The 25,959-nt window shown below is 44.8% G+C and overlaps 1 protein-coding gene across 4 annotated transcripts in view; it reads left to right on the top strand.

Moving 5' to 3' along the window:
* SCAI (suppressor of cancer cell invasion) overlaps positions 1 to 25,959 on the top strand; it is an 81,139-nt gene that overhangs the window by 1,975 nt on the left and 53,205 nt on the right. For 2 of the 4 annotated variants that reach the window (XM_081847618.1, XM_081847615.1), the window contains exon 2: positions 556 to 600. The exons of 1 other annotated variant lie outside the window; for it this stretch is intronic. In XM_081847618.1, the coding sequence (XP_081703744.1) occupies positions 556 to 600 (45 nt within the window). Of the gene's footprint in view, positions 1 to 555; positions 601 to 1,802; positions 1,847 to 25,959 lie in introns of those variants that run through there. One more of the 4 variants, XM_081847617.1, reaches the window with a different exon arrangement.

Genomic DNA, 25,959 nt, shown 5'->3' on the forward strand with positions numbered 1-25,959 from the left:
TCATTGGTCAAGGAACACCTCATCTTTGGGTCAAAGGTGTGTGATATATATTGAGTGGAGGGATATTGTTGCATTGGGTGCAAGGTGAAGTGACCTATGAATTGGTATGGACACTGATGGGTAAAGAGCTTGGAGTCCTCAAGAAGGGGTGGCACGACTGTTACCCAGTGCCACCTGGAGCAAAGTCACTACAAAATAGGGGCAATGTTCTTGTGAACATTGCTAGGAAAGGTGTAAGTGATCCGTTCTTTGCTTCTGTGTGTATAGGGAAGAAAAGACTCCAAATAAGGGTGACACGTGTCTCATGTGGGAGTCGTAAGATCTCCTAAGGAGAGAAGCCTTTTGCTTTGCACCCATTGATCCCCATTGCTCTCCAGTGCTTAAGATGTCTTTGAATGTAATGTTCTGTCAAACGCAGGCAAGTATGTAAGCTGTGATTGTGGAGGTGGCTGTTGATGTGTGCTCGTCTTGGGTGGAGTGGGGTTGTCGTCCTGTCCTTGTTTGTCCCCGCAGCCCTCTGTCACTGCCTTCTCTCTCTCCCTGCCCCCGCTCCAGAACCACAGGCCTGGCAGAGAAGCCCCATCGCAGACGCAAAAGCAGGTAAGAGGATGGGCATCTCTTTCCTCCAGACCCTTCCCCAATTTAGTGCTGACAGATTCAGTAGCCTCTATTGATCTTGCTTTCCCTGTTACTGTAGTAGTGCCTTTGTGTGTGTGTGTGTGTGTGTGTGTGTGTGTGTGTGTGTGTGGTGGGGGAGGGGCACAGAAAATATGTTTGGGATTGGTTTGAAAAATTGAACTGATAGGTGAACAGATTCTGTTTATTTTCCTGTTGCCGTTGCCCTGGAGAAGATAAAGATGGAACTGCACCCCTTGACTGGCTCTTAATTCTAAACGGGGTTGTAACTGCAGAGAGAGATTTTACTTAGTGCTAGTTACAGGAAGGTAATTAATTGCCTCACCCCTCAAATCTTGAGGAGGAATCTCTTAAGAGGGAACAATCCATCTTCTTGGATGTATGCTTCCCCCCCCCCCAAAAAAAGAAAACACTCAAGGGAGTGTGTTTCTCAGTGTTTATGTACACTCATTTCTGCATCTCTCTTTGACTTATAAGAGCCTTGTCTGGAAATGTACACTGCAGTCATATTGGCTGCACTTCCTGTTGGCTTCCTATTCTTCAGTCTGGGGTTTTAATTTCTGTACCAAAGCATCACTCCCTGGTGTGTAGCAATGGGCTTATTCCACAGGTTTTATCTGCCCCCCCCCTTAAAATATGTGTTGTAAACAGCCTCTGGCATGTAAGACTCTTGAGTGTTCTGGAGTCTCCCTCCCCCCTCCCCTTACCTACTGCTGGAAAAACATACCTTCCACCCCAGTTACTGAAATGACATCAGCTCCTTGCATGCATGCATGTGAATCAACACTTCCTATGTGAGCTCTCTGCTGAGCGCTGGTCTGCTGGCTGGCTGCACTCACAGACTTGCCCTTTTTGTTGGTGTCTGGATTGCTTTGCAAAAGAAGAAGAAGAGAGGCAGCTGTGGGCAATGGCTGAAAAATATTACCTGAAAAAATTGTGTGTGATGCATGCTGTTGTGAACTGTGGTAGGAAGGTCTGTTGGGCAGTGTATGCTGTGGAAAGGCTTGAGAAGTTTGCAACCCCCCTCCCCCCTAGTCTCTGCTATTTGTCAGGAGACCTTGCCTTGCATTCCTGGAGTGCTCTGCCATAGCTGAAGAGCTTTAGGTAGCAGGTTTGTGTTCCCTCCCACCCCACCGCCATTTGAGCAGGATGCTCTCTCTGTGTATCCACAAAGGTGTAGAATGCAAAGGGAATCCCGAAGGGTTTGCAGGTGAGTTTGTGTGTGTGTGTGTGAGAGAGAGAGAGGGGGGGGCACACACTGTGACTCCTCTGGAGGAGGAGGCAGCAATGGGGTGGGGGGAAATGCAGTAGATGCTTTTTGAGGGTTTTATTATTAAGCAGATGTTTTGCATGGATTCCTAGCTGCCACTCTCCTTCTCTGGCTCCTTCACCCACCTCTGCTTGATGGCATTATTGATTCTACAAGTGGCTCGGGTTTCTGAATCTTATTTTCTTTCAAGTTTTTGCTGTGTAATGTTACTAGCAGTTTTCCAGCCCTGTCAGGTTGAAGTTTCTCTTTGGGCAAAATTGTTAAGATTATGACTATTGGGAGCTGTGCTGTGCTGGTGCCCCAAGAACTGAGCTGAACCTCCTGTAGTTTTGCAGGTGCAATTTATATTTTTGAGGTTTGGGCCCATTTACATGTGGCCCAAGCAGAACTCCAAGAGGCCATCTTGTGAATTCTGTTTCGAAAAAACAGATTGCCCAGTGAATTACATGGGAATGCAGGCAGGTCTGTGTTCTGGAGTTTTCCTAAGACACTGGGCTCTGTTTTTCTGTACCTGGTCAGGTTTCCCGTTCTGAAATTTGTATATTATTATTATTATTATTATTATTAATAATAATAATAATAATAATAATAATAATTTTTTATTTATACCCCGCCCTCCCCAGCCAAGGCCGGGCTCAGAGCGGCTATTAGTATATTGCCTGATGTGCAACTAATTGAGTTTTTGTACAGCCTAATATCATAATCCTAAACCTCTGGCCATGTAGCTCACCTGCAGTGCATTATAGTATGTTGGTGGTGTGGAAAATCTCAATGGTAGAGCAATAGTTATAGAACTGTAGAGTTGGAAGGGACCCGAAGGGTCTTCTAGTCCAACCCCCTGCATTGCAGGAATCTCAACTAAAGCATCCCTGACAGATGGCCATACAACCTCTGCTTAAAAACCTCTAAGGAAGGAGAGTCCACCATTTCCCGAGGGAGTCTGTTCCATTGTCAGTCAGCTTTTACTGTCAGAAAGTTCTTCCTGATGTTTAATCGGAATCTTTTTTTCTTGTAACTTGTAACTTCTTGAAGCCATTGATTCATGTCCTAGCCTCTGGTGCTGGATAAAACAAGCTTGTTCCCCCTTCCATGTGACAGCCCTTAAGATATTTGAAGATGGTTATCATATCTCCCCTCAGTCTCCTTTTATTCAGGCTAAACTTACCAATTCTTTCAACCATTCCTCATAAGGCTTTGTTTCCAGACCCTTGATCATCTGGTTGGGCTGACCAAAGCAGAATAGAGTGGTACTATCACTTGATCTGGACACTATACTTCTGTTGATGCAGTCTAGAATAGCATTAGTATTTTTTGCTGCTGCATTACACTGTTGACTTAAGCTTGTGGTCCATTAAGACCCTAGATCTGATTCACATGTAGTACTAGTAAGCCAGCAGTGTTAGAAACTGAGATAGAAAAGCTAAAAGCCAAATGGCTCCTGGAACCTGGGTTACAGGGGTAAAAGCAGAATGGCTAGTCACACCCCCCCCCCCATTGTAGCAGCACTTTATATTTATTTTTTTGAAACACATGAACCAATACACAATTCATATCAGTGACAGGTTGTTAATAACACATTTTTAATAGCAGTTCTTAATTTGACATCACAAACATAAATTGGGCTCAGCCTCAGCAATAGTGGCTAAACGTAAGTATTTATAAATACTTGTGTGTGTGTGTGTGTGTGTGTGTGAGAGAGAGAGAGAGAGAGAGCGCTCAATATGTGTCGCAGCTTCAGCAAGTACTGCAGTCACAGTTAAATATGCCTGTTATAACCAAACTTCTTAGAAGAACAGGCCTAACAGCACAATCCTAACCATTTCTACACTGAAATAGATCTTCCTGAAATAGATCCAAGCAAATGGGATTGGCATTCATTATTTTTGAGCAGTAGTCTCCATTCACAAGATAACTTTTTTTTTTACTTTTTTTTGCAGGACTGCCTGTATACCTGAGCCTTCAAAATTCTGTTACATGAAAGGTTCTGGGTACCTGGGATGCCACATTTACTGTGGCAAACTAACTGTGTAAACGTTAGTGCATTTTGCAGGCCTTCCTTTTAATATCCAGAATCTGAGAATCTCTTAAAACATTAAAAGATTAATGTAAGCACCTTCCTCCCCCTCTCCCTTGATGGGTGCCCATGTCCTCTCAAGAGTGTTTTCTTGTCCCAGCCAATGGGACAACGAGATGTCAGACTTACTAAGTAGGTTTAAATGTGTTAAGTTTTAAAATGCCATAATATTTCTACTAAATATTGGGGGAAGAAAGGAGGTCCCAAACCTCTCCAAAGGAGCCTTCCAGCACCTCATTATGTAAACAAGAAAGAAATGTCCACAAACAAACAAACAAACAAAGTAAACTTATTGTCAAATAAAGTAAGCTGAAACCTGGTGCCTCATTAACAGTGGAACAAAAGCAAAAAGAGACAGAGGGAGCAGTGGGGGTGGGTGGGCTGTATGGGAGTTTGCTTTGTCTCCTGCTTAGGATTTAAATCTCCCCTCCTGCTCCCTACCCCCAAGAGAGCTTTGCAGGTTGTTTGTTTACTTATGCAAACAGTGCCACATTGGAGACTCTTTAGCACATCAAAAGTCTTCAGGGGAGTAGCATGGAAAAGCTCAGTTGCTCTCCTGCAGGGGAGATTTATTTCACTGGCAAACAAGGTGACAGCAAATCTCAATTTGGTTGCTAGATGGCTCTCTTGAGTCGCAAAATGACTGGCGACTAGTTAATTTCGAACAGTGTAAGCCAGGTGTACCCCATTGTATATTTGTGCATCTGGTTCTTCCTGCCTAAGTATAGAACCTTACATTTGTCTCTAATGAAATTTACTTTGTTACTTTGGGCCTAGTTCTCCAATCTGTTAAAACCATTTTGAATCTTGATTCTGTCTTCTGGGGCACTACCCCTCCCAGTCTGCTGTCATTTGATGAGCACCACCTCAATTCCAAGTCATTTATAAAGATGCTGAACAACAATGGCGCCTAAAGGTATATAATGAAGGTGCCAGGCGAACTTCGCTTGGGAGATCATTCCACAGACGGGGAACCACTGCAGAGAAGGCACCTTGTCTACCTCCTCAAGCCTTACCAACTAAAACTAATCCAACACAACAGGACTAGATTGTGCTCCAGACAAAAGGCCCTGTACAACTTGGAAAAGCTCTGCCAGATGACATAATGAGGATGCAATGGAGGCAGCAATATATGCCTTCTTTGCTGCCTTCACTGCCACTAGGTAGGCTGTGACATCCCGCTTGACACTTTTTTTCAGGATGACGAGGAACCATTAGGGAGCACTCATTGGATTTGGTCAGACAACCAGCTACAAATCCACCTAACAGTTACCTCGTCTAACCCTCATTTTACCAGCTTCCTTGCAAGAATATATGGGACCCTTTGTAAAAAGCCTTAACAAAGTCAAGATACATACACTGTGTCCACAGAATTCCCCTGATCCACCAAGTTTGTAACTCCCATCAAAAAAGAAAAAGACAGGGGGAAGACAGGGGTAAAGTAGGTATTGAGCAGTTCCACCCTCACTTTGTCACCCAATAGCGTTTCTCCATCCTCCCACACAGAGGATCTACTACTTGCTTGCTCTTCCTCTTGCTTTGAATATAGCCAAAGAAACGTAGTTATTTTTAATCTGTCTTGCAAGCTTCAGTTCATTCTGAGTTTGGGCCTGCCTCACCTTCCTGCAGCTGTTGACTATTTCTGTATATTCTTCCTTTGTGATTTCTTCTTTCTTCCATTTCTTATACATGCCCTTCTTAAACCTCAGCTCATCTTTAAGCTCCTTATGCAGTCACACTGGTTTCTTTAGATGTCTCCTACTTTTATTTTTTGTTGTAATTGTCTGCATTTGGGCCTTCAATATTTCATCCGTAAGAAAATCCCATCCATCTTGGATTCCCTATTCATTGAGTATTTCTGACTATGGGATTTCACTCAGTGGCTCCTTAAGCCTTTTGAAACTGACCTTCCTAAAGTCCAGAGTTCATGTCTGACTACACTCAGTTTTTCCTTGCCTCTGTATCATGAAACCCAGGAGGACATGATCACTTCCTCCCAAGTTTCTTGAGTACTTCCACTTCATCAATCAGTTCCTCTCCATTGGTGAGGACCAGGTCCAAGATAGATGAACCCCTTGTTGGTACTTCCACCTTTAGGGAAATGAAATTGTCAGTGAGGCAATGAAGGAATTTGTTGGACCTTAGAGTCATATGTGATTCAGTTTTTAGATGTTGCAAGTATGTACTTTTAACATGTTTTGCGAAAATTAAACCTGGTTATTTTGAAATACTCTTGAATTTTTTTAAAAAAAGATTAAGAAATATATATTTTTACTTGTTCTGCTGAGTGTAGATTAGAATTCAGTCTAAGGTGTATACCAGGTGTGGGGAACCTTTGGCCCTCCAGATGTTGTTGACCTGTGGCTCAGGCAGGAGGGGTCCACCACTGGGTACTTTGCCTGGGCTCTCTCTACCCTAGAACTGTCCCAGATAGTTTTCACCCATGATAGTCTTCATCCATTGTGAGAAGGGTAGCCAGCTCATTATATCTGGCCCTGTAGAACCAACTTATCTGACACATGACAACAAAGGAAGCTGCCTTTACTGTATAATGTGTCAAACCGTAAGTCCATCTAGTTCAGTATTGTCTACACTAACTGTCATTAGCTCTCCAGGGTGTCAGATGGGATTCTCTCCTAGCCATACCCTGAGATACCAGGAATTGAATCTATGATCTTCTGTGTGCAAATCATGTGCTCTGTTGCTGCATTTCATTTAAAAATAAATCAAGATTCTACTTCTCATGGTTCTGAATACAGAGGCTGAATTAAACAGGAATGCTGGAAGCTGCCTTACACAGAGTCAGATCTTTCGTCTATCTAGTTCAGCAGTCTACACTGACTGGCAATGGCTCTCAAAAGATTTAAAACTCGGATCTCTCCAAGCTCTAACTGGATATGTCAGGATTGAACCTATTTCCTTTTGCATGACAAGCAGATGATCTATCACTAAGCTGCAAACTCTTCTTTAAACTGGCAGCCCTACAGCTTGTAAATCAACCTGTGGTTTAAAAACAACAACAACAACCATTCCCCATGCTTTCACAGAGAGAGGGTTAGCGGTGGTGTATTTTTTCAAAACTTTGAGAAATTCCACACTTCAGTGATACATCGCTTTTGGGGTGTGTGGTATGTAATGCCTCGACCAGACCAGAGTTCGTGTATTCTGAAACAGTGAAACCTTCCTTGCTATTTGGCACCCCCCCTTTTTTTTTAAACAGAGCCCAAGTACTCGCTCTGGGCAAACATTCAGCGAGTGAAATATACTGTACTATTGTCCTGGAAAATAAAGTGGCATCCAATAATAGAGCAGCTCACCATCTTTGCCTTGGAGTCAGCAAGGAAAAGAATATTGTTGGTGTGAGGGGACTCAAATACATATACACTTTGAGCTTCCACATTCTCAGGAAAATTGTATGGTTTGACTCCTGGAAGGAACAGCATTTGTTCTTCATTGGCATACTCGTAGCTTTCCATTCTCTAGACTTGGAAAGTTAACCTGCAAAGCCAAGAGAGGGAGAAAGAAAGGACAAACACTCATATTCTCATTATTAATAGGCAAACAGGAACATTATGGCAAGGGTATTTAGAATTTCTCTAAAGAATGTGCAAGATTGAAACCTGTGCATCTTTTGATTTTTCTTCTTCACTGTCGTCATTTTGTACCTTTAGGACTTCTCATCTTGTTTCTGCAGCATATTACTATTGAGTGCTCTCCTCTTTCCTGTTTCCCTTTAGAAGAGGGGTGGGGAACCCTGTGCCCACCAGGGGTTCAAATATTGCCTGTAATTTCCTTCCCCAAAACACGCCCGCTTGCCCCATATTTTATGTGACATCAGGTATGAGGCAGGTGGAGGAACAGATTCCTATGTGCAACTGGGAGCCTTAAAGTGCAAAGTGCAGATTGTGCATTGGCAAAAGAAAGCAGGCTTCTGCTGCCCAGTTCCCAGGTGCCTGACAGCTGGGCTTGGTCCCTAGTGAAGGTCAACCAAATGTCAGTGGCATAGGAAACCACCCAAAGTTCTGCATAAGCGGATCTCAATGGTTGAGATGGAGCATAAGGCACCAGACTATCCTTAAGCTGCACTTGGGATGAGACAGCTCAAGATACTGAAGGGGGCTGCTTTTGACCCTGGGGCTTCCAGCTGCTGACTTCCAGTGCCATCTTACTGCTGATTTTAGCAGGCCAAATCCATGAGAGATGCTCTTAGCTCTTAGCTATCATACAGGCAGAAACTGTCACTGTTGGAGACCTAGAGTGCATTTTGTGACCCAAGATAAACCTGATTGTGTAATGCTTGGATCTTCACATCTCTGACTGTGGCATGAATGATTGGAAATGCTCTATGTTGCATCTGCTTTCAGGGCAGAGTAGTGGCAAGAGAAAACTTTTTTCGGAAGTGAGATAACTCTTCCTCCTTTATCCCGCACTCTCCCTCTGCTTGCCTTGGGTAAGTTGTTGCAAAGTAACTGACATTTGAACTGAAATATCAAGTTATTCTGGCATTTGGTTCCAGCTCCTTCTATCAGCTCTGCCAGAACTACAAAGGGTGGGATCTGCTCTTGGCAGCAGCCAAGCAAAAAGGAGCCTTGTTTTGGCAACGAAGAATTGAAGTGTGGTGTGTGTTTGTGTGTTCTTATTCCAATAAACTAAAATCTGGAAGGAGAAGAGGTGGAAGCATCCAGACGAGGAGCTAGTGAGCCAATCCTATCTGTGAGCACATTTTCTTCCTTATGAATTTCCAGTTTTTAAAAAGGTATGTGCTGCTTCCATCTCTTTCTGGAGTAAAACCTGCTGCGGCTTTTTTCAGCAGCAAGAGTGCAGCTTTGGAACCGTCTTATCAGGGTAATAGTGGTAGGGCAGCTGCTATGCATCCAAAAGGTCCTAGTTCAATTACCAGCATCTCTCCGTACGATTGGGAAAGAACCCTCTCTGAAATCCTTGAGAGCTAGTGAGTGCAGCCAGTACTGAGCTAGATGGACCAAAGTCTTGACTCACTGTAAGAGTGTAAGGCAGCATTCTGCAGAACTAAAGCAGTCTTGTTTTTTGAACCATTCACTGGTGATAAAAAGTGACCAGGAATTCCATGTAGGCAAGTGAAATCAACTGCTGGTGAAGGGACAAATTGCTTCATTCCTCCTTTGCCAGCCTGCTTGAATCTCCTTTCTGGGGAGGAGAACAGCCAGCTTTGGGCTAGGTCCCGTTGGTCTGGAGTAAGAAAAGCTGTAAGCAGGCTAAATCCTTTGATTCCTCCAAGTCCACCTGCTCTTGCAAGTGATTTCAATCTCATATGGCAGCAGCAGTAATGGGGGGGGGGGCAAACCCAAGCTTTGACATTATTTCCCAGCCGCCTATCTCCGCCTGACTCTACTCTGCCTTCTGTGGAAAATGTGTTGGGTGGTCAATTTTATTCCTCCCTCCTGCCCCCATGTCCGATTCTTAGCACCTTCTAATTGCTGGAACCCTTGACATCAGTACCACGCTGTGCTTTGGAATTCAAAGAATGGGGGGGAGTGTCAGTTCCCCTGTCTCTCAATCCAGTTATACATCAAAGGAATGCAATTGACATTATGCCTCTTCTCGAGATCCACATCATAGAGCCAGTTTCCTCAAAACAGAGAGGTCAGAGTCCCATTCCCCCACCCAGTGGTGTTAACTGCTCCAAAAAAGTAATAACAGGGAAACATGCACAATTCTCTATCTCAAACCTGCCAACCATTCCTTCGCCAAACACAAATTCAGAATGGAGACTTTAAAGTCAATTCTTGTATGTCTTAAGTTTTGGTGAGATATATAGATGCCAATGGTCTCCCCACGTATCTTCATATTCCCATAAGCAGGAGACATTGGTGCTTCATGTATGAGACCTAACGGTTCCACTTCCAAGACTTAACCTTTGGCCTCTCTTCATCTCCAAGGAGATTTACTGAGGTTTATTGCAGGGGTCAGCAAACTTTTTCAGCAGGGGCTGGTCCACTGTCCCTCAGACCTTGTGGGGGGGCTGGACTATATTTTTTGGGAGGGTGAACAAATTCCTATGCCCCATAAATAACCCAGAGATGCATTTTAGATAAAAGCACACATTCTACTCATGTAAAAACACGCTGATTCCCAGACCATCTCTGCGGGCCAGATTTAGAAGGTGATTGGGTCAGATCCAGCCCTGGGCCTTAGTTTGCCTTCCCATGGTTTAGTGGCACCAGGGCAGGAACATACGTACATCGTTACCTAGATGATCTGCAACATCATGGTTTTCTTAAACCTAAAAAAGAGTTGCCTGGAACCTTTCAATATCTTTTCCACTTCCGAGAGATGCAAACTTTCATCAGGCTTCTAGCTGTTCCTAGTTTTGCCTTTAATCTCTGGCAGCTCCCCTTGGAATTAGGATTTCAACCATCAACACTATCTAATGAGTGAGGTCTCACTCCAGAGCTCCACCCACCCCAGGTTTTCACCTTTAGATGAGCAAGCAAAGGATCAATTGATCAAACCCTTATTAGCAAATCTGCCAGAAAAATCTGAAGTCTCCCATATTAAATACCTTCTGGAGGATAGGTCAAATGATATTACACTGACTATGGCAAAGTTTCTCTCGGAGGTCGCAAGAATCAAAGACCATCATGCTCTAGACATAACAAAATGACTACCTCGGTCTCTTTCGCCTGCTGGTTGGTTGTTTTAACTGTATCTTGTTTTGAATCTGTTTTATGGGTCTATGGACCACAATAAAGATATTTGATTTGACTTTAGATAATTAGCAGTCTGAATCAAGAGGTATTGGTGCCTTTGATCCAGCACTCACTGAAATGGTGGGTGTCTCCCATGCACCTGTCTTAAGTCCATTTGTAGAACCATCACAAACAATGACAACTGATGGCTCTTTGAGAGATTGAGGAGTTCATCTTGCAAGTCTTGGAGACTCTGGTCTCTGGCAGAGAGCTTTTGGCATCAACCTTTTGAAACTTCAAGTAGTGCAACTCTCCTTACTCCTCTTCACATTCTGTCTACTAGTGTCACAGATGGATTGGATGCAAAAGAATGGTGGGAGGAACCAGCTGGGGAACCCCAAGGAAAGAAGGCTAAGAGCTCAAGGATTGGTGGTGGGACAATGATGGTCAGAGGGAGAAGAGAGAGAAGACTGCTACTGGTCTCCCTGGCCTCTAAGGGGCTGGTGGCAAAACTCTGCAGAACACTTCCCCTCCTCCCAACTGAACAAGAGGGGAGGTGCTCTGCCACCCAGCTTTGCTGATGGGTGGGAAGAGAGCTGTTCTCTTGCCCAGCGGTGTGGTGCAGCTTTGTAGCAACTTCTCCTGAAGGGAGGAGCCAATAGCAAAGCCCCACTGCTGGGGGGGGGGTCTGGCAGTGGGAAGTTTTGCCTCAGGTGCTGAAATGCCTTGGACCACCTTGCTGTTTGGCTCTCTGGACTCTTTCTAAGCAACACCTGCTCCCTTCTCCCCAGTCCATACCCCTCCCCAGTCTTGCTTTGTTACCTACTTTACATGACTATAACGTGTCCCTGAACTCTGATAATACTGCTTCCTTGCCTGGACAATGTAGAGGGATGTGAGATATTGTTGGAATCTACGGTATATGTTTGAGAGACAATGGAGTGTGCCTCTGGGGGTGGTCAAACCACTGGAGAATCACAGCACTAGCTGTGGCTGCAGAAACTGGTAACTTGTAGCAGTTGCCTCCTGTATTGTTTCTGCAGTGTTAGCAGCACAAACATGACCTCTCCAGAGCTTAAGCTTGGGCACTGTGTATGGAGGTTTTGGCTGCCCAGAGGACAAGACCCACCTCTTGGCCTCACTGATGTGGTCCACAAGGAAGCAGAGCCATACACTGGGCGACTGCTGGGGGTGTGTAGAAAGAAACTTACTGTACAAAGGTGAAATCAGTGTTCATTGTTCCACCCACTTTATGCTTCTAGCCTTGCCCACCACCCAGAGGGGTGCCTTCAAGGGAATGTGGGTTGAAAAAGGTTCCCTGTCTTAGAACTAGGGTCATTTATTGCTGCTTGTCTGGGAAACCAGAAAATGACCAGACCCCTCTGCCTTGCCTTGTTCTAAGGCAGGCATCCCCAAACTCGACCCCCCAGTTGTTTTGGGACTACAACTCCCATCACCCCCAGACCACTGGTCTTGTTAGCTATTGATGATGGGAGTTGTAGTCCCAAAACAGCTGGAGGGCCGAGTTTGGGGATGCCTGTTCTAAGGATAGCAATGAGGAACCTGTGGCCCTCCTGATGTTGATGGACTGCAGCATACATAATCCCTGATCTTGACCTGTTAGCTGAAGACTGGTGGGATTTGGAGTTCAGCAGCACCTGCAAGATCACAGGCTTTCCCTCTCTGCCTTAAAACATTTCATTTCTCCTTAACCTGCATTCTGCCCCCTTTGTGTTGAGCACCGTTCATTTGAACAGCCAGAGGCGACTATGTATGGGCAAAAACAAGCAAACAAGGTTGAGTGGACGTCTTTGTATCTAAAGTATGTGAACTTGCTGCCAAAATAAATGCTACCTTGAAGTTTATGCCCGGTGAGGGAGTCCATTTCGACTTCTACTGTAAGAGCAGACCACAGTACAGTTGTACCTCGGCTCCCAAACGCCTTGGGAGTCAAACGTTCTGGCTCCCGAATGATCGAAAACCGGAAGTGAGTGTTTCAGTTTTTGAACATTCTTTTGGAAGCCGAACATCTGGCAGGGCTTCTGCAGCTTCTGATTGACTGCAGGAGCTTCCTTCAGCCAATCAGAAGCCACAGTTTGGAAGTCGAATGTTTCAGAAGTTGAATGGGCTTCCGGAACAAATTCTGTTCGACTTCCGAGGTATGACTGTATTCTGCTTTCCTGAGATGTAGAGTAGGATAGGACAACAAATACCTTGGTGGAACAGCAGGTATTGGATGTGTCTATAATTTGTGATGGGTGGTGGTGGTGTTCACTCCAAAAAGTCCCATGTTGCCCATGTTGTGCTTTCAGGATGGTGACCAAAATAATAATAATGAGGAGCAGTCCTAGTGGATCAGACTGCCAATGTTGCCGTCTGGAATCAACCATCCAGGTGACTTTACGAAGCTCATGAGCAGGGTGATAAGATTATAGCTTTCCCCTGGTCATATCTACCATCTGGTGGTCAAGGGAACACTGCCTCTAAGCACCTAGCCATGAAAACATAAATGAGAGAAAACAGTTATCATAGATTTGCACAGAAGACATGGAATAGGTTGCAAGGGAAGTGTTATGTTTCAACTGCCTTAGCCACTATTGCGTGTTATAGTAAGCCATGTAGCTTGGCTTAATAAACCAAGTGCCCAGTCACTCCTGATTGACTCTGCTTTTGTCAGAAGTGAGTAAATGCACTGATAATTTCATTGTGTCCGAACCTGGGGTTGTAGTTGGTTCCTCCTTAACTAGCCCCTGTCTATTAGCTATTGGTAAACCGTAATTTTCAGTCTTGCTAGCAGTCGTAACCTACTAGAGAGAAAGTAACCACTGGTCTGGGTTTGGGTGCAGCACTAAGCTAACTCCTTTCCTCCAAGAGAAGAGTGAAGCAGGATCAGTTGGATTGAGTACATTAGCATGGAGACCTGTGCACAGTATGGTTTATTACACCAGCCTTCTTGGCTCACTGTTATGTGCAAATGCAGCCATTGACAGATTAGAGGTGGTGGTGTATTGCTTTGCAGCATGGGTTAGTGGGTGAGGGGGAATGCATGGATTTGCCAACATGACTACAAACCTCCTTGCATCTAGGTCAGATATTTGATCCCCAATATAGATTCAGAGATGTATAGCCATATGTATACAGCTTTCTTGTGCAAACCATGAAAGCTCATTTAATTTGCATAGTGGGAGGATTAGTTATATTGGTATCAAACCTGTATGTATTTGTATTATATCCTGCCTTTCCTCCATAGAACAGAGTAACTCTCTCACCTGTATGGAAGAGGTTTGGCAGAGAGGGATATACCCAAAACTATTTGGAGAGCTTTTTTAGCAGAGTAGATCTTGGAGCCTCTGAAATGATATTTGCATGGGCCTTGTTATGCTCTGGTCTGGTACAGATGAAACCCTGATTGATCTCTCTCTTAACCATGGTTGGACAGACTGTCCAGAGCTAGTTTTAATTGTGTGTCTAGCTTGAGTGAGTTTGTTCCTCCCAGAGGACTGCCTTCTGAAGAAGCAAGAATTAGCCCTGTCACTCCAGTGCTCTCCAGGAACTTGGCTCTTCCTAGGGATGCATTTCCTGACTGCTCAATGCAAGGGGGCAGGACTTGGCTCTGCTCTGAGTGAAACTGGCATCTTGCCACCTCATGTGCAGCAAAAGGAGTTGGCTGTCTTCCTCTATTCTGCAACTTGGAGACAATCTGGCACAGTGAGCCTCAACTGCTGGGGTTTCTACAGTCCTGGCCAGTCAGTCTTGAGTACAAGCATAATTATTGGTTTCCATTACTATTTATTTATACAAATATTTATATATTGCCATATCATAAAACATAAAAGCAGTATGCACTGTTAAAACAATATTTTTAAAAAAGTGCTGATAATCATTAAGGCAACTGACTGTTTCCAGATGTTCTTGTGCCTAACTGGGGGTTACTGCTTGCTAGGGCTGGGCAATGTCTGGTTTTCAACATTGTGCTATATCTCCAGCTAAATATTATGATATACTGATGTATCACGATGTCTGAAATAAGGATGGAGCTATGTGGAAGCATTGGCTGGCTTCAAAGTTTTTCTTGCATGGTGAGTTTTGCCTACACCTGCTCTTGTGATTCACTGCCCCCTGCAGGAAGCAGGGGAGAGTTGAGCTGGCTGAGTTAACAGGGGCTGCAGGAATCGAGAGATGCATTGGATGGCTTCACAGTGTTTTCCACATTGTGATTTTTGCATTGCACCCACCCACCCCATGATTTGCAATATATTGCCAGGTCAAAAATTATGAAACTGATATCACAAACGAACTTCAAATCGACAAGATATCAATATATGGCCCAGCCAATATATGGCCCTGCTTGCTATTTATTTTATTTATTATTACCATGATTTTTGTGCTGAAATTTCACTTTAGGCAAAGTCCAGTGGCTTTACTACTCCCTGGCTCCCCCCCCCTTTTCCACCCTTCACACGTGCATTTGTGCATGTACACACAGAGCTCTACCTCTGGCCTCTGTTTTTTTTAGTTGAAATAAACCCTTGGCACAGGACAGGAGAGATGTCCACCTCTCATTTCTTGTTATGGGAAGTTGACTTGACTTCCAGCTGCCTGTCTGGGTAATTGGGAAGCTGATCACTCAGTGACTGAATCAATGGCAACTTTAGTTTAAAAGAAAACAAAAGAAAGAACTGATTAAATTGGCGTCAAGACTGCCATAGTGATGTTGGTAGCCTTTGGCTTTTGTATGTGGATTGGACAAGAGGTCGTGAACTTACTGAAAGAGGAAGCACTGAGGGTGGTGGTTGGACAAATGCAGGATTAACTGATGGAGGCAGCAGCACCTCAAACATAAGTGGGAGAGGAGGTTGCATTGTCTTTCTCTGATTTGTTGCTGTTCTCCTTCAGCTAGTGGGTTGGGAGTTGAGTTGTGAGGTGGCCTTAAAGTGAGCTGCAGCAGTTCTGTTGCCACTACCACTGCTGTCTCCTTTCCTTGGTTTAGGAGTGGAAGAGACTGAGGCTCCACCTGCACAATCCAATTTAAAGCACCATCATACCACTTTAAGCCTGGGAAGTGTAGTTTGTAAAGGATGCCAAGACTTGTTAGGAGCCCCTCTTCTCTTTACAGAGCTACAGTTCCCAAAGTTTCTTTGGAAAAGGAATTGGTCATTTAACCTCTGAGAATTGTAACTCTGTGAGGGGAAGAGAGGTCTCCTAACAACTCTCCACATCCTTAACAAATTACCCAGGATTCTTTGGGGAAAACCATGACTGTTTAAAGTGGTATGCTCTGCTACAGATTAATAGTGCAGAAGGGGCCAAAGGGAGTAACCAGATATCCAAGCAAAGCATGTGCATTACTGTAGAGCTGTGTTTCCTTGCTAGAGGTGGTTGTTTTCACACTGATAGACCCCTTCCCTTTTAGTGTCATTGCAACCACACGATTACTGCACTGCATCATGAGTCTCAGCTGGTTCACAAAAATGCTTCTTCATGGACCTGAATGCATGCATTCATGTTCAGGTTGGGCCTCTGAGGGGGGGGGGGGACCATCATCTCACTTCGGTCAAGCTACCAATGTGAGTCTGGAGGTGCCCTGAAACTCTGTCTGGATCTCAGAATGGAGTTCCTCTTCTTGTCTCTATGCTAGTCCCACCCAACTTTGGTTGTTGTGAGAGAGTAGCTAATTTTAAAAACACATTCTCCTGTACACATACAATTTTCCATGTGGGTGATTAGAGGAAAATAATTATTAGGATGTTGGTTCTTTGTAATTATAACAACAGAGAGTCTCCATGACACTGTCGTGGTGGTAGCAACATCTTCGCTTTGCCAAGGAGTTAAGTAGGGAAAAGAAAAATGCTGTGCCAGTGTGGAGCTGTCTGTTGCTGTTCCATCAATGGATTGAACTTGCTGCAGGATGGTGATGTGGTAAGAAGATGAAATGGGCTGTATGTTTGTTCTTTGGGTGACCAAATTTGAGGCCTCTTACAGTTGCTAAATCAGAAGGGGCAGTTGAAACAGTTACAACAACACCAGTAACCTCTGAAGACAGTGGACTCCTTTTTTTCTTTTTACATCGCAGAGCATTCAACAGTTGCTCCTGCCACCAGGAACAGGCAAGAGCTGCAGACTATCCAGCTGCCCGAGTGAGGAGAGAGTGCATCTTCTAGGGAACAAATACATATGGTGTCATTTGGGCATAGTTTCTTAAGTTGTGCACTTCTGGTGTGAGTAGATAAGTATTTGCCACTGAGGATGCCATGAATATTCAAAGAAAAGCATTTGAAATAGCTGCAGCAGCAGTAACATCTATGTTGGTGGTGGGAATTTCAAGTCCTAGGAGCTAAATGCAATGCCTCAGACTTTTCCGTATAGCCCTTGGAAGTCTCCGGAATGCCTCTTTAGGATTCCTCTTTTAACATATGGCTGAAGCATTCTACACTTGATTTTCTACTTGATTGCCCTTCACCTTTTTCATCAATTGCTCTGTGGGTTACAGATGCAAACCAAATCCCAGGTAGACATGTTTGCACCTTTTACTGGTTCTTGCTCCGAAGGCAAGCTGCAGTATAACTGTAAATCTCCCTTGACCTGTTCTCGTTTCCCCTTGCCATTTAAACACTGTGGGGGTCTTAAGAGCTCTGTCAAGGACCCTTGATAGGATTAGCCTCTCCTGTATAGTAATGTTGAGTCCAAATCATGTTGCTATATGCTGGAGCAATTTATGGGTGAGGGAGAGAGAGACCAGCTAGTGTAACATGCATATGGAATAAAAGGAATGGTGCCTGTAATTATATCCTTCTGCCCAACTGTCTTTCTCGGCATGTCAGGATTGAAATGCTGGCAGTTTCAGTAAATGCAGAAAGACCTTCCCTTTGGTCACTTTGTCGTAGGTGAAATGTATTGAGGTTCAGTTAGGTTTATGGGGGGCAGTTTCTTTCTTTAAAAAGACCCAATGAAGCTTCATATATTTCTTAGCTCATATCTGCACTGCAGTTTAATCCTGGTTGATCTCATTGCTTTGCCTGGTTTATTTATTTATTAACGAAACTTTATTGGTTTTTATACAGATATAAATATAAATATAGGAACCATTAAGTACCATCTAGCAGTACATCTAATGATGTTTGTTTTATCCATTGACTCTAGACATAGATGTTCGCATTCAGCATTCAAACATATTACTTTTTTATTTTATATTTCAGTCTGGTTCTTCTAACGTTGATCTATTGTTGGTCATGCTGTGGTCACTAAGAAGCCTACTAGTTCCCTGTGGTGCAGGGTGGAGTTGAATTTAGTGTCCAAAGATAGTAGGGCTAAGGCAGGATTTGGAGAAAGGGGTTGGCTTGTAATTTCAGATATAAGTGACAATACTCTATTCCAAAAGTTTTTTAACATGGGGGCATTCCCACCAGCTAAGAAAAAATGCCCCAAGATTTCCACAGCCCTTCCAATATGAAAGGGAGGAATTAATTTGTGCCAGCCTGATTGGTGTCCAGTGCCAATGGAGGATGTCCTTGAGCAAGTCTTCCTGCAAGGAGCAGAGATATTGGGGGGGGGTGTCCAAATACCTTTCCATTTGTGATCTTCGACTGGATGGCCTAAATCTGATTTTCATACAGTTATAAGGCCTCTATCACCCTCTACTTCATGATCTAATACAGGGGTCGACAAGATTTACCTCACCTGGGCTGGTTCACTCCAGTGGTGATCCCTCCGTGAGCTGGATTGCACGCATGTGTGAGTGGGCGCGCCCACAATTACATCTGCATCCACATGTAATTTCTGGCGTCTGTGCAGACGCAATTTCCGGGACCGCAGAAGCGAGTCCCCACACCGTGCTGTGCCAGTTTAGCGCAGAGTGCTGGGACTCACCGAGCGGGTGGCTTGGCTTGGGGGCGGCTCGTGGGCCAGTTAAACAACCCCCGTGGGCCACTTATGGCCCATGGGCCTTAGGTTGCTGACCCCTCATCTAATAGATTGCTGTATGTTAGGGAAGCAGCACCCTTCAGGTCATATGGTGGTGCTTGGGATGGGAAGAAGCGCTGGGCAGGGTCATAGAATCATAGAATCATAGAGTTGGAAGAGACCACAAGGGCCATCGAGTCCAACCCCCTGCCAAGCAGGAAACACCATCAAAGCACTCCTGACATATGGGTGTCAAGCCTCTGCTTAAAGACCTCCAAAGAAGGAGACTCCACCACACTCCTTGGCAGCAAATTCCACTGTCGAACAGCTCTTACTGTCAGGAAGTTCTTCCTAATGTTTAGGTGGAATCTTTTTTCTTGTAGTTTGGAACCATTGCTCCGTGTCCGCTTCTCTGGAGCAGCAGAAAACAACCTTTCTCCCTCCTCTATGTGACATCCTTTTATATATTTGAACATGGCTATCATATCACCCCTTAACCTCCTCTTCTCCAGGCTAAACATGCCCAGCTCCCTTAGCCGTTCCTCATAAGGCATCGTTTCCAGGCCTTTGACCATTTTGGTTGCCAGTTCTCTAATCTGTCAAGGTCGTTTTGAAGTGTGATCCTGTCCTCTGGGGTGTTAGCCACCCCTCCCAGTTTGGTGTCATCTGCAAATTTGATCAGGATGCCCTTGAGTCCATCATCCAAGTCGTTGATAAAGATGTTGAATAAGACCGGGCCCAAGACAGAACCCTGCGGCACCCCACTAGTCACTCTTCTCCAGGATGAAGAGGAACCATTGATGCGCACCCTTTGGGTTCTGTCAGTCAGCCAATTACAAATCCACTGAGTGGTAGCATAGTCAAGTCCACATTTTACCAGCTTCTTTACAAGAATATCATGGGGCACCTTGTCAAATGCCTTGCTGAAATCAAGGTAGGCTACATCCACTGCGTTCCCTTCATCTACCAGGCTTGTAATTCTGTCAAAAAACGAGATCAGGTTCGTCTGACACGACTTATTTTTCAGAAATCCATGCTGACTATTGGTGATCACAGTATTCCTTTCTAGGTGCTCACAGACTGTTTGCTTAATGATCTGCTCCAGAATCTTCCCTGGTATTGATGTCAGACTGACTGGGTCCTCTCTTTTCCCCTTTTTGAAAATAGGGACAACATTTGCCCTCCTCCAGTCTGCCGGGACTTCGCCTGTTCTCCAGGAATTCTCAAAGATGACTGCCAGTGGTTCTGAGATCACATCTGCCAGTTCTTTTAATACTCTTGGATGCAGTTCATCTGGCCCTGGAGACTTGAATACATCTAAACTAGTCAAGTATTCTTGTACTATCTCCTTAGTTATTCTGGGCTGTGTTTCCTCTGCTGAATCATTTGCTCCAAATTCTTCAGGTCGGGCATTGTTTTCTTTATCGGAGAAGACTGAGGCAAAGAAGGCATTGAGGAGTTCAGCCCTTTCTGTGTCCCCTGTTTGCATTTCACCATCTTCTCCTCTGAGTGACCTCACTCTTTCTTTCGTCTTCCTTTTGCTACGAACATACCCATAAAAGCCTTTTTTGTTGCTTTTAACCTCTCTAGCAAGCCTGAGTTCATTCTGTGCTTTAGCTTTTCTGACTTTGTGTCTACACGTGCTGGCTATTTGTTTGAATTCCTCTTTGGTGGTTCCCCCCTTTTCCATTTTTTGTGCACATCCTTTTTTAATCTTAACTCAGTTAAAAGTTCTTTAGATAGCCACCCTGGCTTCTTTAGGCACCTTCCATGTTTCCGTCTCATTGGTATTGCCTGAAGTTGTGCTTTTACTATCTCCCTCTTAACAAACTCCCAGCCATCATGAACTCCCTTTCCTTTTAGTATTACTGTCCATGGGATCTCACCCAGCACTTCCCTAAGTTTTATGAAGTCGGCTTTCTTAAAGTCAAGAAATTGAGTCCTAGTATGCTTGGCTCCTCCTTTCCACTGTATAGTAAACTTCAGAAGAGCATGATCACTCGCGCCTAATGATCCTTCCACTTCTACCCCACTAACCAGGTCATCAACATTGATTAGGACCAGATCTAAAATGGCTGTTCCTCTAGTTGCTTCTCCCACTTTCTGGACAACGAAGTTGTCTGCAAGGCCAGTGAGGAATCTGTTTGACCTTATGCTCTTGGCTGAGTTTGACATCCAGCAAATATCCGGGTAATTGAAGTCCCCCATTACTACTATCTCCCTTCCTTTTGCATGCTTGGCCATCTGTTCCAGGAAGGCATCATCTATGTCCTCCGTTTGGCTTGGGGATCTATAGTAAACTCCCACAATGAGGTCCCTGTTATTCTTCTCTCCCTTAATTTTGACCCAAATGCTCTCACTTTGGCTTTGAGGTTCTAAATCTTGGATCTCTTCACAGGTATACACATCCCTGACATATAACGCCACTCCTCCTCCTTTCTTGTCTGGTCTATTTCTCTGAAATAGATTGTATCCCTCCATTATTACATTCCAGTCATGGGACTTATCCCACCAGGTTTCAGTGATGCCTATTATGTCATATTTAGTTTGCTGTACCAAGAGCTCAAGCTCATCTTGTTTATTTCCCATGCTTTGCGCATTAGTGTACAGACATTGAAGTCCATTAATCATTCCCCCGTGTCTCTTATTTAAGGATTTTTTCCTCCCACCACTAGGTCTGCGTGCTGTTTGCTCCATTTGGTCTATGACATTTGGATGATCATCTTCATCAATTGATAGACTCCTACCTTCAGGAGCACTGTCTCCCTCCCCCACATCAGTTTAAAGCCCTCCTGATGAGGTTTCTGAGATTTTTGGCAAAAACATTCCTCCCAACCGTTGTGAGGTGCAGCCCATCGCTTGCCAGAAGTCCATCTTCAAGAAACTGCAGTCCATGATCTAAGAATCCAAACCGTTCCTGTTTACACCATTTGCGAAGCCAGCTGTTCACTTCCACTATTTTTCTCTCTCTCCCTGGGCCACGTCGTTCAACTGGGAGGACAGATGAGATGACAATTTGTGCATTTAATTGCTTCAATTTCCTGCCCAGAGCCTCATAGTCTCTTTTGATCTTCTGGAGGCTATTGCTTGCAGTGTCATTGGTTCCCACATGAACCAAGAGGAAGGGGTATTTCTCAGTGGGTTTTATGATTCCTTGCAGTCGTTCAGTTACATCTTGGATCTTAGCCCCGGGGAGACAGCACACTTCCCGAGACATCTTGTCAGGCCCACAGATTACTGCTTCTGTTCCCCTCAGTAGGGAATCCCCTATCACCACTACACGCCTCCTCTTAGGTTTGGTCGGGGTTCTTTCGTGAGCTGTCTGTTCCAAGGTCGCCTGCACATTCCCTGAGGACTGACTTTGCTGCTCGTCTTCATATACCTGATCGACAGTAATGAGGGAGAGATCCTCAAATGGAGTCTGCTCTTCGTCTTCCATGCTAGGGGAGAGGACCTCAAAGCGATTGTGTATTTCTAAACAATCAGAGCGAACCCTGGGCCTCCTACTTCTTTGAGTCACGTTTCTCCATATATCTGGCTCCTGTGTTGGTGAACTAGCCTCCTTCTCAGGGGAGTCCCCTGTCTCCTCCTTGGTGGAGACGGTGTGCTCTGTTGCTTCCAAGAAGAGCTCCAGCTCTCTAATTCTTTGGAGCGTAGCTACACGTTCCTCCAGTTGCTGGACTTTGTCTTTTAAGAGGGCAATCAACATGCAATTGCTGCAGGTAAAGCTGCCTACAACCTTTGGCAAGATGGCAAACATTGTGCAGGAACCGCAGGCGACTGCAGCTGTTCCCTCACTCTCCATCTTGAGAACGTGTCGTTGGGGGTGGCTACAGTGGTCCTCCATCATAAGAAGCATGCAGACAGGACAAATAACTCCCCCCCAAAAAACCCTAGGTCTCCCCCAACAAACGTTTGAGACTAGCTCCCCTAAATCTAAGAGATGGATCAAACTCCTTCTTCAGCTGCTGCCCTGCAAGCTCTGATAAGCTCCTCCCACAGCTAATCACCTACCTCAACAGAAACCCTGCCCCCTCTGACCTTTGCACAGGGAAAGCAGCTAATCAGCCACAAGAAACACACACACAAGAAAACCCTTTTTGCTCCTTCTTCAGCTGCTGCCCTGCAAGCTCTGATCTGCTGCTTGGTCATCTGCTGCTTGGAGCTAGAGCTCGTTGAGCACGTTGTCAGCTTGGTTGTTATCACTCACAACCCAGGTTCTGCCTTTGTGCTGGACTATCAACTTAAAAGGGAAGCCCCAGTGATATGCTATGCCCACTTCTTTTAGTGCCGATGTTTAAGGCCAGAGAGCACCCTACCATCCCTGTGTGGCCGGGCTGATGTCCTGGAATATTTCAATGGTGGATTCACTGTACTTTATGTTTTTAACATTCTGTAGTGTTTTGTAAATTGAGTCTTTGAGCCTATAGTGTTCAAAGCAAATTACCACATCTCTCAGGGCTTCCCCAGTTCTGCTTCTGCCTCCTGGAACCTGATGAGCTCTTTCTGTGTCATTGGGGGACAGTGGTATGTTTATATTCAGAGAGAGTATCCAATCAGTAATGAATTGAACCATGCCCCCCACTTCCTGGTTCTCTAGTAGGTTTGTAGACTATTTCCCTCCTCAAATCCTTGTCCAATTGTTCTTCCAGCTTCATAGCTAAATCTTCAGTCATCATTTGTAAGAGCTGGATCTCAGACTGATTGGTTAGAGCAAGATTGTGTGCATCATTTGCTGTTTTATAAATATCTGGTAGCTGGTTAGATAGCACATCAAATTTCTACTCAAGCAGAGCTAGGGCTGCTCCCCAGTCTAAGGCCAGTGCCTTTTTTTAATTTATGTACTCATCTGAATCTCTGTCCTCCCCTATTGTGGCAGATACTCTCCTGCCTTTTGGAGTCCTCATATTGCCTCTGGTCATGTCAGTGTCTGAGACCTCCTCTGAAGCCTCAGACAGAGCTCCATCTATTTCTTCCTGAAAATCTAGCCTTGCAGATTTGCTTTTAGGTCCCTGTATTCCTTGTATCATCACCTTGCTGGGGCTGTATAAAGTTTTTGTTTAGATGTCAGTAGGATCCACTCTGCTTAGATTTTGTCCTGGGGGGATTGGAGACACAGACTTATGCCCCCATTTACCTTTCCAGCTAGCCATGCCCCCTCCATTTATTTGTTGTTGTTGTTTTTTAATAATAGACACCCACCCACCTATTTCCACCAATGATTTCATTGCTGGGATTGTAGCAGTACCTGAATTGAACTGTGTGTCCTATGAAGTATATGCATCTGGAATCCTGCATGAGTTTGGGCAGGTGCACCTGACATGGAGAAATGATTATGGGAGGTGAAAACTATGTCTCTTTCTTACCCCAGCTCCTCTCCAAAACTGCAACCTTACACACTTGTGCAACCCCTTGCAACGTGTCGTTTGCCCCTCTGCACACCGGTGTATTGCTCTGAAAGGGTATTTGCAGTATAATGCTGCAGAGTGGTGAGCCAGTTATCCCCGACTTAAAGGAATATAAATAAAGGAATTCTGTTGCTGCAGATTTGCACTTTTCAAAATAAGTTGCATTTATGGTGTTTTAGTATTTAGAAATAGAAGTCTTGAAAGGGAGGAACTCACTGTATGAGGGGTTTTGTATATAAAATTGTAATGTCTCTACAGGTGTTTGGGGTACACAGAAGAGAGGGGGGAGAGAAAGAAAAGAAAAGAAAAGAAAAGAAAGAAAGAAAGAGACTGTCAAAGCAAATGACAAGTGGAAGAAATAGCCTTCTAAAATGAAAAGAATTAATAGCTACTTATTTCTTGGAATATATGCACAAAGGCTGACTGGGGCTCTGGTGAGGCCTAGTCTTGTTCTTGCTGTCTTAATTGGGCTCTGTTGTTTGCCTCTAACCACCAGCCATCAGCTGCTATTAAATGCTAAAAATAACAAGGCATTTCATTTACACCCCCTTATGGTTCTCTGATTTCTGATGCCTTGCATGTATCTTCTTTTCACAATCTGGCATTGTGCTGCTCTTTGGTTGAAGCTTTAGGATGGCCACACTTCATATTTTATTGATATTTGCTCATAGTGGTGGCATTCAGACTCTCTGGGTGGTATTCAGTGTAGCGTGAAGTAACTAGATCTGTTAGCACAAAGAAACATGTTTGTGCAACAGAACTTCCCCCCTCTCCTTCACCTATATTTCTCTCCCATATCTGTTTTGTGTCTGGACCTAACCCTTTGGAGCAGGTTCGAAAAGAGTAGGAGGCACAGTGGGAGACATTCTGTTGCACAAGCACAAATCTTTAGAGGACTATTTTCACATCTGCTGTGGGAATCCTGTATTTTGGGGAGGATTCTGTAGTATCTCTACAGCAGGGGTGGAGCTTCTTTTTTGGCCTGAGGGTGGTACTGCCCAGCTCCTAAGGTGCACATGCACACATGCTTCTAGCATCTACGTAGCTGATATTAACTTTTCCAGTTTTGTGCCTGATGGAGCAGTGGAAACATCAGCCTCTCCCCCAGGCTTATGTCCCTCATCTGGTGGTGTTCACATGCAACCTGAGACTTCTCCTGCATGGAGGTCATCTCAGCACTTCCCTCCTCAAGCCCATTCTGTTTCTAGGAGACAGCAGGGAAGAGGGCAGTCGGGATTTGGCTGGCCTGCCCCTTACCTGAGCAGTCTATTTTTGCATCTCTACCTCTGTCTCTCACTGCTCAGACCCTTCCCCCTTCCTCCCCTCGCTGCCCATAAATCACTGGATCTCTCTCATGGGTCAGCTTTCTGCCCACTGCCTCCATCACAAACTTGTCAAGGCCTTGCCAGTTGCCCTCCCACCATAATATAAGATCTGTCTAATTTGCATATTCCTGCCTGTTGAGTAACTGGGAGGGACAGTCCATCTGTGGATTCCCTCCATCCCCAATGAAGGTCCAATGAAGGTCCATTGTCACATTTTCTCCAAGTTTTCTGCTATCACCACCACAGCTAAATTGGGCTAGGGGCCTGTGGAAGGCCACTCTGGAAGGTTTGGTGGGCTGGATTAGGTCGTTAGGCAGGGCTGGAGTTCCCTGCTTCTGGTTTAGGGCATACTTTCAGTTCGTATAGGATACTTGCACTTCTTGGGATTTGCTCCTGCCCTGCATGAATGGAGTGCAATCTAGGGCATGCTTCATGCGCCCCAGCAGGTGAGGAAGATCTGTAGGGGCATGCAAGCTGTCTTTAGGGAAGTTTGTTTGGCGTTACTGATCCTCTTACTGAGGAGCTGATAAGATTCCCTGGAACACAGTTTGAAAAACGGCTGGCTTATATAAACATTAAATGTGCATCCCCTGCAGATCTGCATTGCTTCGTGCCACAAAGGAACTTCAGAGCTCGGCAGAAAACTGTGAACCGCCTCATGCAGCAAAATGACTATAAC

This window comes from Podarcis erhardii, assembly GCF_964252035.2.
Source record: "Podarcis erhardii genome assembly, chromosome: Z".
In the NCBI taxonomy this organism is placed as follows: Eukaryota; Metazoa; Chordata; class Lepidosauria; order Squamata; family Lacertidae; genus Podarcis; species Podarcis erhardii.